This window comes from Thermothelomyces heterothallicus (assembly GCF_042370625.1).
Source record: "Thermothelomyces heterothallicus CBS 202.75 unplaced genomic scaffold P884_scaffold_6, whole genome shotgun sequence".
NCBI classification, from domain to species: Eukaryota; Fungi; Ascomycota; class Sordariomycetes; order Sordariales; family Chaetomiaceae; genus Thermothelomyces; species Thermothelomyces heterothallicus.
The window spans coordinates 1156085-1169204 of NW_027192567.1; the positions used below are offsets into that span (position 1 = coordinate 1156085).

A 13120-nucleotide genomic window follows, 5' to 3' on the forward strand; every position below is an offset into this window, starting at 1 on the left:
AAAAAAGAGGAATTATTCACCGAGGCTGAGAGTGTGATTCAAAATGCATGCAAAGGCAGGTGAATCAAGCAACTTCTTCCTTGGATAAGATGAGGGATGAGGTCGCTCTTCGCCCGATGGATGCCTGGGGGTTCGATGACGTTCGCCCGTGGCAACGTTGGAGCGGCCGCGCAAGAGAGGGGCACAGCCACCTCGGCCGATGATCTGCGATTTGGCCCGATGACCTTACTATAGTAGTAGGCTCGGCCCAACTCGGTTTAGTCTGACGAAAACGGCGCACGCCTATTGGTCGTCGTAGGCCGGTGTAAGTGAACTCACCTATCCGTGGGAGAGACATGAGATAACGACAAGCCGGTTTTGATATCAAGGAAGAAAAGCCAAATGAAAGACATCGGGTTTCGGTCCCTTTTGTGATTCAAACCTTTGAGTTCCAGTGGCATCAGAGTTGGAGCTGGTGGAGGGCACGGCTGGCATGCAACTGCGCTGACCTCCCTTGACGAGAGAGGGCCACGAACTCCTCATGTCCCCGCCGGGGGGGGGGGGTCACTACGAGATCGTATCCGACGCAGTGAATACCCAAACGTACTCGGGTCTCGCTCACTCCACCACTTATCCAGGATCTAAAACAAGAAAGATCGTGCCGGAGGAAATGGATATGAGGACTTTGTTAGGTAGCACTGATTCAAATTCTCCGAGAGGCCCGATCCTGCCTCGGATCCTGTTCCCTCCTTCCAAAGCTTAGCTCCTCTCATTCTGTGTCTCCTTTACACCAGTCAGCCATGGTGCCTCTGCGGAGAGTGCCTCCCCCCTCCCCCAGCCCGTCTTCCGTACCCGCCATTTTATATTTACCCTGCCTTGCCCGCTGCCATGTAGAAGCCATGTAGAAAATGAACCCAGCAATGGAGACAAGATCAAGAAGAGAAGAATAAGACCACCCAAAACTCCGGTGAATGCATAGGAAGTAAGAGAAAAGATAGAGGAAAAAAAAAAACAAAGGCTCGGCAGTACAGCGGGCAAAGATATCAACAGCGTCTCCATCCCCGCCCACTCTCTCTGCTTCCCGGTGCAGCAGAACTGCGTACAGTCGCAGGAGCAACAGCAGCAGCACGACCACCACCACCACCACCACCAGCAATACCAACACTACTGCTAGTACGAGCAGCACAGGCACCATTACGGCCTCCACCAACTCCCACAGTCGCACCCGCGACCCGGGAGACCGGCCGCAAAGGAGCGTGGCATCGCTAAGGCCACCTCCCCTCCGACCCGGCATTCGACCCGGCATTCGAGTTGGAGCTAGGTGCCCGACTCCTCCGCTTTCCGCTCGAACCGCTGCTTCCGCCGCTGACCTCCCCTGCACCGGAAACCCCGTAGCCCGGAACAACAGGTGGCATCAGCCCGCCGTTCCCACTGCCGGCTGAAACGGCGCTTCCCGTCGGCGAGGCCGAGTACTGCGTCCCACTGGGAGCGCCGCCAGCAGAAGACACGCTAGCCACTGTGACAGACGATCCGGAGCGGAGCCTACCCGCCTGGAGTTGGAGGTAACCCTGGCTGCTATAGTTCTCCTTGTAGCTGCTACTGAGGTGGTGACTGAACGACTCGCTCCGTCCTCCGCTTCCCGCGCGGCGGCCTCCTCCAGCTCCTGCCCCTCCTCCAGCTCCTGCCCCTCCTCCAGCTCCTGCCCCTCCTCCAGCTGCTCCTGCTCCTTGTCCGCCGGAGGCAATGGAGATTGGCGGCGCCGATGCCGCTGTTGGTAGGCTTGGACGCGAGAGCGGCTGGTATTGCTGTTGTTGTGGTGCAGTCGAGGTCCGCGGGAGGCGGGATCTGGACGCCGGGGTCGAGCTAGAGTCAGCTGAATTGGTGCCATCCGGTGAGGCCAACGGCGGTGTGTCGGATACACGCCGGGGGATGCTCGACGCTGGGATCGGCATGCCCCCGTCGCAGCTCCGGGGGCGGTAGAAAGACGGGTCGCGTTCCTGTGTGAGGCCGACGGCTGAGCGCTTCGGGGAGGCGGCGACTTCGATGTATGCCGCCGAGGATGACTGCGTGAGGCGGTGCCCGTGCGTCGGCGTGGGCGGCATGGACATGCTGAGATGCAGGCCCGGAGGAGTGTAGCTTGTGTTGCGGCGTGCACCGGAGCGAGAGCGCGGCCCTGAGCCCGCGTTGCTGGCGGCACCGGTAACCGCACCCAACCCCATGTTGCCGAGTGACATAGCGTCGTGCTGCAATTCGACGTCGACGTGGCTTCGGATAAGCTCCGAGGCCAAGTTCCGCACCAGCACTGCTGGGTCCTTATCCGCAAGCGTCTGGATGTTGTCGAACAGAATGCGCAGCTGACGGCCCGTACCAGAAGTTCCAAGAGACGACATGGGCAGGTTGTTCGCCTCGCATCCGTCCATGATGTTGCGCACCAGACGCAGCAGGTTGAGGCGGACGACGGCCTTCTTGTGACTGAGCTTCTGCGCAATCCCAGCGTATATTTCCGCCTTGGCAAGGGACGCTGCCACCGCCGGGCTTAACCGGAGAACCTTGAGCAATGGCTCCAGGAGGTTGGGGTCAAAGGCGTTGGCTTTCGTGGGATTGAAACACGATATGATCGCCGCGGTGAATCCTCCTTCGAGCAGGTGGCTCTCAACTTTTGCCGTTTCCTCCTGCAACCACACATGGATGGCATCCAGCGCTGTTACCTGCCAGTACTGGTCTGCGAGGAGCGACACGTAGAAATCCAATCCGTTGTTCTGCCACAAATACCTCCTCCCCTTGCTTCCCGAGTGAGCCATGTCGCAGAGGATTGGCAAGACAAACTCCTTTGGCGGCCGGTCTGTCTTCATGATCTTGAGCAGTAGCGGTATGATGCCGTTGCTGGCCGCGTATTCCTGCCGCTCCTTGCTCAGGCGACAAAGGTTGAACATGGTATTTAGCACTTGATTCGAGATCTCGCGGAAGTTCTTCTGCCCCTTCTTCATCGAAAGACTGAGCACATCTATCAAGAAGTCGATGGCGTCCGCCGAGTGCAGAGCGTCGAGCACAGTGGAACACATTGACATGTTCTTGATGAACTTGAGCATGGTAATTTGGTGCGCCGGTGTCATTCGTCGAAGGTCCTTGAGAACCGCTGCCAATAGTTAGCAGATCTTGTCCGACTACGCGAACGGAGGAAACATACTCTTGAGAACCTGCCGCTCGGCAACAGCCTCCTTGACGTACGGCTCCGCCTGCGAGAACAGGTAGAAAATATTGACAATGCGGCCTTCCACTAGCTCCGACAGTTCATCCCTCTCCTCGTCCAAGACCTTGTGCAGGATGGCAGCTAGCGGATCCAGGATTTTGCTCCGTGAGAAGATCCTGCAGAAGTCGTTCTTCGGCGTCGGGCCTTGGAGCTCGAAAACATTCCAGATGCCGTTGACCCCTATCAAGACAAGGTCCTGGGCTGTCTCATAATCCTCATCGAGAAATTCGACCAGTACGTTGAGACCGCCGGCGCTAACAAACATCTGTAGCGTCAGCGTGGAAGTTTGGTACATCTGGCGAACAAAAGCAGCCGCCTCCAGCCGGATATCGTTTGAGTACTGCCGGGCGGCAAACTTGGTGACAATCGGGATGCCGCCGACAAAGCACAGATTTTCTTGCAGCTCGACATCATCCAGGATGATCTTTTTTTCCCTGTTAGCAAATATGTGTTACGGGTAACGAGGTCTGGATACTGACCGCGTTGACAATCCTAAGCAGCTGCAGGATCATGTGTTGCCGACTCTTGAGCGTACAAGGCTCGAGTATCTCGAGGATCGGCAGCAAGCCGTGTGCGCCGATGATCAAGTTCTTGACCTCGCTGTTCTCCCACAGTAACCCCAACTTCAAGGTCTGGTTAGTACCGCACTCCCCTGAACGGCGTCGAAGAGGGGGGCTTACCAAATCTTCGGCCACTTCCGCCACCACCTCCTCGCCCTCGGTGATCTTCAGGCTCTTTACCAACTCCTCAACTCGCTGCACAAGCCTCGCGTGCCGATCCCGCGCAATATTCGCCTGGAGGTCCATCTCGTCCCAGCCGGGGTCCATCATAGCGAAGGGATCATCCTCGTCCTCGTCGTCTCCCAGCCACGAGTTGTTCGACAAGCGTGAGAGGACGAGCTGCCCACCCTGGCCCTCTGTTTCCGAGCCGCGGTCGCTCTCCTCTGGCTCTGTGAACCCATCGCCCGCCGCGCCAAAGATGTCGGAGAAATCCTCATCGCCTTCGTCTTCGGCAAACTTAGTAATCTCGACAGTAGAGCGGGTGCGGCGGACCGGTTGTTCCGGAGGGAGGAGGGCGGGGCGGGAAGTCGTCTTTGACCGGCGACTACTGCCGCCACTGGAAGAATGAGCTGACTTAGGAGCGCTGGTTGTGAGATCAGACGGGTGAAACAGTTGGGGGGTTTCCTGGCCGAGTCAGCTTTGGATATTGAATGCTGTTTTGTGGCTGAGAGGCATACCTTGTGGGCAAGGCTCAGCCTTCTGTCAAAGACGTGATCGTTGTCAGCGAACAGATCAGAGTAATCCTCGGTTGACTGTTCGCGGTAGATCACATCTGGGCGCGGGGGCAGCTCAAACTTCATGGCGAGCGGCCGCCCAGGTGACTTCGGTTGAGCGGCGTTTGATGCACCTTGTCTACTCCTCTGGCGCCGGTGACCCTGGCTGTCGGGCAACTTAAGCCTCGACTCTCGGGTCTTTTCTGCCCTCTTGGGCGTCGGGCGGATGGTTTCTTCCTGAGGATCAACTTCGGACCAGTGGCCTAGCCCCTTGATCGTCACTAGTTCACCTTCCAAATTCGAATCCCAGTTTTCGGAATCCTCCCGCTGGGCATCGGTGGACGCAAATGCCTTCAACCGATCTCCCGAGAGCAAGCCTCCAAAGTTGTCTTGGCCCTTGATCTGGGGAAGTTGTAGAGCAGATGGCGATATGGTCGTTGCGAAGTCGTTATCCCAATTATCGTCATCTGTCAGGTTAGCTTAATCCTCTCCCGGAACCTCGTGCATCTGTGAAAGGGGCTGTACCAGTTAACTCGGGGGCCGGAAATGCATCCGTCGGCGGTCTCTGCTTTGTGGTCAACGACAAAGGCATCCTACCAAGATTGGCACGATGCCCTGGGATGTCCGATCCTGTCGATGCTCTGAGATTGCCTTCGGACGACTTAAGCGCCTTGTTCCACTGCTTCACTTCCTCGACCGCCTGGCTGAAGTTCGATGGCGCTTTCGCAACCGGTGCGTCGCTTCTTCGGCAACTTGTAATCCAGGCATGTCGCAGCAGTTTCCTGGCCGAAACCCGAAGATTTGGGTCTTTTTGGAAGCACTGCATGAGAAAGTCACGAGCGGCCTGTCCCAAACGATCGATATCTTAGTTTGCTAGGCACCAGCCGCAAGAGATGAAGGTACTAACCGGCGAGACCCCTTCGGGAAGCGGTGGGTGATCGTCGTTGACAATGGCGAACAGGGCCGGCATGGCGGCAAGGTTGTGGTATGGAGGTTTCCCCTGCAGCAGCTCGATGACGGTACACCCGACGCTCCAGATATCCGAAGCCGGTGTAGCGCCAGACAGTTGAATAATCTCCGGAGCCATCCAATACGGTGTTCCGACGACCTGCGCCTCCTTGTCTGGCCCGGCGAGAGTACTTGTGGAAACGCCAAAGTCGGCCAACTTGACGGTCCCATCCTTGGTTGTCAAGATATTGGCCCCTTTGATGTCTCGATGGATAACACCCTGGTCGTGCAGGTACTGCAACCCCTGCAAAACCTGGGTCATGTACACACCGACAAGATTCTCAGGAAACTTGCCGTAGGCCTTGCAGATGGAATGCAGGGAGCCATTTTCGCAGTACCTGCGATATGCGTTAGTGCGACAGAGAGTATTGTTAGGATACGGTGAGCTGGCATACTCGAGGATGATGTTGAGGCAGTCTCCCGTCTTCACGAAGCCGATATATTTTACGATATTGTCGTGCTAATAACCGGTTAACATCTCGGAGCCTGTCCCGCGCCGATGTCTGTAACCGCAGCCACGTTGCCTCACTTACATGAAGGTTCTTCAAGAGATCGATCTCTGCCTAGAGAGCGTCAGAATTATGGACCTCCCAAGACTCACGATGGCTCGCCTTCACTCACCTCAATCATGCGCAGCTCGCTCTTGGGTACATCCACAAGCTTGATCTGCTTGATAGCCACTGCCTCACCGGTTCCCCAGTTGAAGGCTTTGTAAACGGACCCGAAGGCTCCCTTCCCGATGCAGTCTCCGAGACGCTGGACACTTTCACGTCAGCCGTGTCTCACATCTCAAAAAAAAAAAAAAAAAAAAAAAAAAAAAAAAAAAAAAAAAAAAAAAAAAAAAAAAAAAAGGGCGGAAGTCCGCCAGCCGCCATCTTCTCGCAGTCTCGTACACCCACTCACTCAGCTCCTACTCCCGCAGCCCACCACTTCCTCTAGCAAAGAGTCCGAGAACGGCCGCCAAACAATCGGTTGTGATTGTATGTCGCATATGCAGCAGGCCTGGGGACACATGCAGCCAATGTGTGTCGGGTTGGGGCGTGTAGACTGCGTCTACCCAACGCAAACAACTTCTTTCCTCAGAGGAAGAAAATTTTGGGAAGAAGGGGGGGGTGGGGGGGCAGATACGGAAACTGGGAGAGCAGCACAAGACAGCGGCGCTCCACGCGCCAGCTAGATAACGAGGAGAGGAAAAGAAAAGCGTAGAAACTGTGTAAGAAAGGGGCCGACCTACATAGTCCTTCAATACGGGATCTTGCACAGCAACGTTCTCGAGCCGACGGCTCGATTGCTCCCGGCGCGGGGTCCCGGACCCCTTTGCTGCTGTCGTGGCCACGACCGCGACCTTGCCGTTCGGTGCGCTCTGGTGCTGGCTGTGGTGTTGCTGGTGGTGGTACGGTACCCCGGCGCTTCCGGGGCGTGCGGAGCTCCCGGGGCGGGAGCTCGGCGGCGCCATGGCCGGGTCCCGTATAGCTCCGTTCTCTCCCAAGCGCGCTATTCGAAATCCTCGACCGTCTTCGGAACCGGCTCAACGTCGGCTGGGGGAGTTCCTCCGGGCAATGGCTAAGGCTCTTCTTTCCTTTCCTTTTCCCTGTCCGGAAGCTTCCTCCTCAGCCCGTCCGCTCGCTCTCTTTCTTGTTTATCCGGTAGTGACGTCAATTTCGTGGGACGTTGGCACCGTCGTCGATCGAGCGTGTAATCGTCCTCGTCGTGCGAGACGAGCCGTCTCGTGTCCGCGTCGAAATCCGGGGTTTGGCGACCCGCTGGTCATTACACGCCCAGCTGAGGCTCGCCCAGAACCACGGAGGGTAAAGAAAAAGTTCGCTGAGCGACCGAAGTCGCGAAATATGTCCCGAGGAGAGGGATGTTCAGCTGGCTTGTGCTGCTGCCCCGCGTGGAGACTCGGTCAACGCCGAGATGTGGGCCCGAGGGCGTCGATGTTGCTTGACAAAAAAACGTCAACACGGTCGGGAGGGAAAGCAGATGGATCATCGGTTGGGATAAAGTAGCGTTTCGGTCGAAAAGAAGGGAGGCACGCCCGGTAGGCACCAGGCGGGAAGCAACTAGCGGCTTCCCATCCAAATGTTTTGGGTGTGCTTCAACTCGTTGCCCAGGGCCAAGGCGGCACCTACAACAGCAGGCACTGGGCTTGGGGGCCGCGGGGCATTGGCCGATCACCTCACCTCCCGTAACCTCGGACAGGGGTCCACGAAGTGCAAGGGCTGCCCGAAATCACGTCCCCGGGCCGTCCCTGGAACAGGTGCAAGCCAAAACATAACTAAAGACAGAAATGAGCTGAAAAGCTAAGGGAAACGGGAAGTAAGCGGGCGTGCAGGCACTCGGGCACTCTTCGCTAAGGAGAGCATGCGTGTATCCGTAGCAGCTTGAGGAACAAGTCGTTTCTAGAACTTCCTTTTTTTTTTTTTTTTTTCAGCTGCCCGAGCAGCAGCACTACGAGAACCCCTTGACGCGCAAATCTCGCAGCAGATGAAGGCACAGCGACCATGCACCATATGTACAGGCAATCCGTACAGACGGATTACACTGTTCTATGAAGGTGCATCAATGCAAACCTATGGTCCCGTACCTCAGACAGCTACATGGCCCATTGAAGGTGGTGTCCCAGTTTGTTGTTGTTGCGAGAAAAAAAACCATCTTTAGGCATGTTTTGAGCAACACGGCAAGGGCGGATGTTTCGGGTACTGAGATGTGCCCTGGCTCAGCTGCGAGGTTTCCTTGTTCGGGCAGGGGTTTCCTTGGATAATCCAAAACCGTTAATTACCTCGATACGGAGTAACGAGTACACTAATGAATCCGAACAGTTGAGGGTTCAATTCATCCCAACTCTCTTCTTCAAAAGGTACTTAAGTACTTCGTAGTTACATGTATGCAAGTTTCTGCGTCTGCCCTTGTTTACGTTTCCGCCTGGTACGGGGCATGTATGTACGCCCATACGAATAATTAAGGGCTGCACTGCCCCTGGCCAGCCCTGTGAGATGCCGGCAAGGCGGTCCCTAGAACCCCCAGCCAGACGGTGGGGGAGCACCTCCCCATCACTACCCTCCCCCCCTGGCCCTTGCGCCCTACCATGGTAGCATTCCGTTGGTTTGTCCAAGGTAAGTCCCCTAAGGTCAAGGTCGGAACGCAACACGCAACACAACAACCCTCGGCAGGAACAGGTGGAGTTCTCTCGTCGATACATGTGCGAAATTGTGCCGCGAGCATCATTTTTGCCAACGCAGTCCCGAACGGAGAGGGGACTCGGAAGAACCCCCGACTCTCATCGAAACCTTCCTACACAAATCTTACACTTCCAGGCCATAACAGCCCAAAACTGACGCCTGAACACGCCCCGTCCTCCTTTCATGTCAGACCAGGACAGCTGCTGAATGTTCCCACCGACTCATGACTGCCTTACGGCCAGATGGTTCCCGCCCCCCACCCCCAAATATCACAAGACAGGGCGCTTCATACCCCAGCCCTTCTTCCTGTTAAGCCTTTCCCCCTCATCGTATAAACCGTCAGATTAAAATGAGATACAGTCCAGAAGCCCTTTGCGTTGAACCCAGAACGCCTTAAAAAACCAGGATGCCCAAACTCCGTGTTGCTTTGTTTCGCGAACCCTGTCGCTTTTCCATGATCAAGGCGCATCCCCCCCTCTCCCAACCAAAAAAAAAAAAATCAATTTCTAGACGCCTCGCGGGACAGCGTCCGGCTAAGACCAGCATCCGCCCACCACTCGTCGGGGATATCCTCCCGCCGGGCCAGGTTGCGGACTATCCTCTGCATTCCGCCGAGCAGCTCCACAGGGTCGTCGCTATCCCCACGGAGGGCAGAGGAACGCCTGAGAGAGTTCAGACCCGAGATGGACACCGGATCCATCTCGTCCTCCTCGTCGGCCTCCGTGTCGGAGTTGTCACACCCCGACTCGCACGGATGTTCAAACGACGAATTCTCCGCCGTATCCGGCGTGGTGAACGACGTCCTGGACGAGGTGGGCGCCGCAGTGCGCTGGGTGGTCGCGGCCGACGCCGAGGCGGATGCGAACGAGGATCCGACACTGGGCGGCTGCGGGTCCGGTGTCAGGGTGGTGAGCAGCGTGCCCCAGTCTGTGTCGCCCTCCGGGCTGAGGCTCCTGTTACGGTCGCCCAAGCCGTCTGCGTCCACTGCCCAGGGGCTCGCTCGGCCAGAAGAAACATCATCCCGTAGGCCGTCCAGCCGAGTGCTGTGCCTATGCACGCGGGACCAGAGAGGCCGGGGTTGATGTCTCGACGTGCTTCGGGACTACATCATGTTAGCGCCAGAGCGATACCTCCGGACAGGGGCCGGGACCATGCTTACGGGATGGTTGGAGGCTTGTGTAGATCTCATGTTGGACAACGCATATGTCGGTTCGGGGCGGGCTTGAGTACGAGGTGGTAAGAAGTCGGACTCGACCGCCATCGAGAGTGCGGGAAAGAGGACGTGACCATCGTCGCGAAACGGGCCCGGGTGCGGTTCGGCATGCAGATGCGCCCAAGGTTCGCCAAAGATTGTGACAGTTCCGTCACCGAAGAGGGCCCTGCGCCGGTTCGCATCGCGCATCATGCGGCGACCATGCTCCGAGCCCGATCGCGTCCCGGCGCTGTCGGTTGTCGCGGGAGGGGCTGAACCTAGGTCCGTCGATGCTTGTCCGCGCCTGGCGTCGAAGCTGTTGTACGCCGCGGCGGTTGCGAGCAGGCGACGGCGCCGCTCGCGTATTCGGTCCTCGTTGCGATCTAAAGCCCGCCGAATACTAGACCGCGACCGCGCCGATCTATCATCCGCCTTGAATTTGGATTGACTATCCGATTCAACCGGTGCCTGGTACAATCTGATTGAAACGGCGCAGCATGTTAGAAGCGACCTAGCCAAGATGGAAAAGATCCGAGTTGGGGCTTCCGAGTTCGCGATCGCGACGTCAAGTAACTTGATGCGACAACTTTTTGCGACCGCGCGACGGTTGGTGCGCGATGGCAAAATGGCCCCATCCAGTGGGATAAGCGCGGGCTGGAAACGCGACGGGAACTTACCGAAGACCCATCTTGTTCGATTCTGCTCAGGCGCTGATGAGAAGGAGATGCGTACGAATGCCAAATTTTCGCGACTGCAAGAATTACAGTGCGACTCAACGATGGATGAGAATGTGGTGTTGGAATGCGTCAAAGCTTCTCGGCTTGACCCTCGCGCGTCTGTTGCGTGGGGTTGCGAATGAAAGGAAGAGGAAAAATGGATGGGGAGCGACGGAGTTCCTTTTGTGGAGGGCCGCTCAAAACGCGGTTGCAGGCCCGGAGGCCCCAGCCCCTTGACGGAGTGGGCCGCGGGATGGGGTGCCGTGACAAGGTAACTATGTACGGATACGGATCATACACATGATACACATGCGGACTGCAGTGACTGAGAAGTTTCAATACGTTGTACATAAAATGGTGTTACAGCTCCCATCTCCAACTTGTTTCTCAGTACTTGCATCATGTAATAAAGAAATGGTTAAATGTTTTTGAAGTGAAGGCACATATTGAAAAATTTGCTCAATTTATGATTCTTCTTTTTCTGTTGTGTTTTTGTGTTTCATGCAGACTTTGTCTTTAACAAGCCTGGAGAAATAATCCGTAATTAATGGCTGGCGATTGTTTTGGATGTGCGTATGCATGCCCTCGAGTACCGGAAGTAAGGTATGTCTATTCCTTAATCCGTAGGGTACGTATTCCGTACATACTCTGAAAGGCAAATGTAACAAAAGCGCACCAGGCAGGTAACTACATTACCTTCAGGACGAGGTATGTAACTCCGTAGTCCTAGTACACCTCCTCCAGGATTTTGAATCCTAGCGCGGTACTTGCCGCCTGTGGCTTTTTTGGCGCAGGACCCACGTACCACGCTAGGATTCAGAATCCTGGAGGAGGTGTAGTGTAAACCGGGAACCAAGGTGGAGGGTTTGCGCCAATTAGGAAGGCGTGCATTGACAACCCTGCTGCCGATCAATGCCAGGAGCAACGGCTTCCAAAAATCGACAGGACCACGAAAGCTTGAACTTGTCTTGGCGGGAACAAGATAACATTATCGCCAATGAAGAACTTGAGTCACCTTTGACATGCCAAGGTAAACTAGATCGAAACATCCAATTGCCGTATGACAAAGAAATGGTCACGCGTGATTGTTTGCTTCTGGCGCAGTCTGCTTTTTTGCCGGTCAGTTTCGAAGATTGAATCCTAAGATTTTCCTGCTGTCGGTCAAGGAGCTTTTGAAAATACAGAGAGCCGCGAGCAACATGATCGATCTGGGACTTGCCCGCGTCGGCCGTCTCGTCCAGCACACGCCGCAGACATGGAAAGCCATACATGTGGCTGGCACAAACGGCAAAGGCTCAATATGCGCCTACCTCTCGGCAATGCTCTCGGCCAGCGGCCTTTCACACGCCCGGTTCACGTCGCCTCATCTCATTGATCGTTGGGACTGCATCGCCATCAACGGCAGACCCGTGCCGGAAGCTGTGTTTCGGGACGCCGAGGAGGTGGTCAAGCAGAGGGACAGGGACGGTCAGATTGGCGCGACGGAATTCGAGCTGCTGACGGCGACGGCGTTTGAAATCTTCCATCGCCAGAAGGTCGAGTATGGGGTGGTCGAAGTTGGCTTAGGCGGCAAGCTCGACGCCACAAATGTGCTGAAGCAAAAGGCGGTCACCGTCATCGCCAAAATTGGGCTTGACCACCAATCCTTCCTCGGCAGCACAATCGAGGAAATCGCGCTTCAAAAGGCCGGCATCATGCGTCCCGGCGTTCCCTGTGTGGTAGATGCCAGCAACCAGCCATCCGTCCTGAGTGTGATGGAAAAGCATGCTCGGGCGGTTGGGGCAGATCTTCATTACGCCTCGGCCGCGGGTGTTACCGATGCCGTGGCCGGCGAGAAGCTTGAGCCCCACCAGATACAGAACCTGGCGTGTGCACATAGGGCTTTTTGCCTGGCGCGCCCCGGGCATGAGCAGCCCCTCGCTGATTTCCTGCCGGCGATCCGACATGCGCAGTGGCCGGGCCGGCTGCAGAAACTTGTCATCTCCAAGATCACGGGCCGGCAGCAGGAGGTGCTTCTCGACGGAGCCCACAACCCTCAATCGGCCGAAGTCTTGGCCCAGTACGTGGAAAAGCACCTGCGTTCCCGAGACAAGCCCATTACCTGGGTTCTGGCCGCTACACAGGGGAAGGACATGGATGGCATCTTCTCTCTGCTTCTCAAACCCGGCGACCAAGTCACGGCTGTCCGTTTCGGACCCGTCGACGGAATGCCGTGGATCAAGCCTGCGGACCCCGCTGAATTGCTCGGATTAGCTGTTCGACATGGCGCACAGGAAGCGACCGTCCACAATGCTGGTGATGATGTTAAGGGGGCGATGAGATGGGCGTCTCAGGTTGCCAAAGATGGGCCTATGGTTATTTCCGGGAGCCTTTACCTAGTGTCAAGCGTCTTGAGGGCTTTGCGGGACTCGTGAAGCGCCAAGAGATGGAGTAGAGCTCTGCTTGCGCCCGTCCCCTTGGACAGGTGAATGAATGAGTGCTTGGATACCATCTGGGTCCTGTCCGAGTTCTGATATCACA

The 13120-nt window shown here is 56.5% G+C and overlaps 3 protein-coding genes across 3 annotated transcripts; 1 reads left to right on the forward strand and 2 right to left on the reverse strand.

The window, feature by feature from the left end:
* Nucleotides 1-1244: 1244 nt before the first annotated feature.
* P884DRAFT_196207 (uncharacterized protein) lies at nt 1245-5772 on the reverse strand (the record flags this gene model as incomplete). Its single annotated transcript, XM_069437960.1, has 7 exons — nt 1245-3115; nt 3167-3653; nt 3709-3852; nt 3910-4413; nt 4467-4969; nt 5028-5346; nt 5410-5772. 7 exons carry the CDS (start codon nt 5770-5772, stop codon nt 1245-1247), a joined length of 4191 nt encoding a protein of 1396 aa, XP_069299432.1.
* Nucleotides 5773-8953: 3181 nt separating this feature from the next.
* P884DRAFT_290896 (uncharacterized protein) lies at nt 8954-10572 on the reverse strand (the record flags this gene model as incomplete). Its single annotated transcript, XM_069444080.1, has 3 exons — nt 8954-9794; nt 9852-10362; nt 10562-10572. The coding sequence occupies 3 exons, from the start codon at nt 10570-10572 to the stop codon at nt 9192-9194; spliced, it is 1125 nt and encodes a 374-aa protein (XP_069299433.1). The 3' UTR covers nt 8954-9191.
* Nucleotides 10573-11799: 1227 nt separating this feature from the next.
* Nucleotides 11800-13014, forward strand: P884DRAFT_268405 (Mur ligase; the record flags this gene model as incomplete). Its single annotated transcript, XM_069442192.1, has 1 exon — nt 11800-13014. The coding sequence occupies one exon, from the start codon at nt 11800-11802 to the stop codon at nt 13012-13014; it is 1215 nt and encodes a 404-aa protein (XP_069299434.1).
* Nucleotides 13015-13120: the final 106 nt, after the last annotated feature.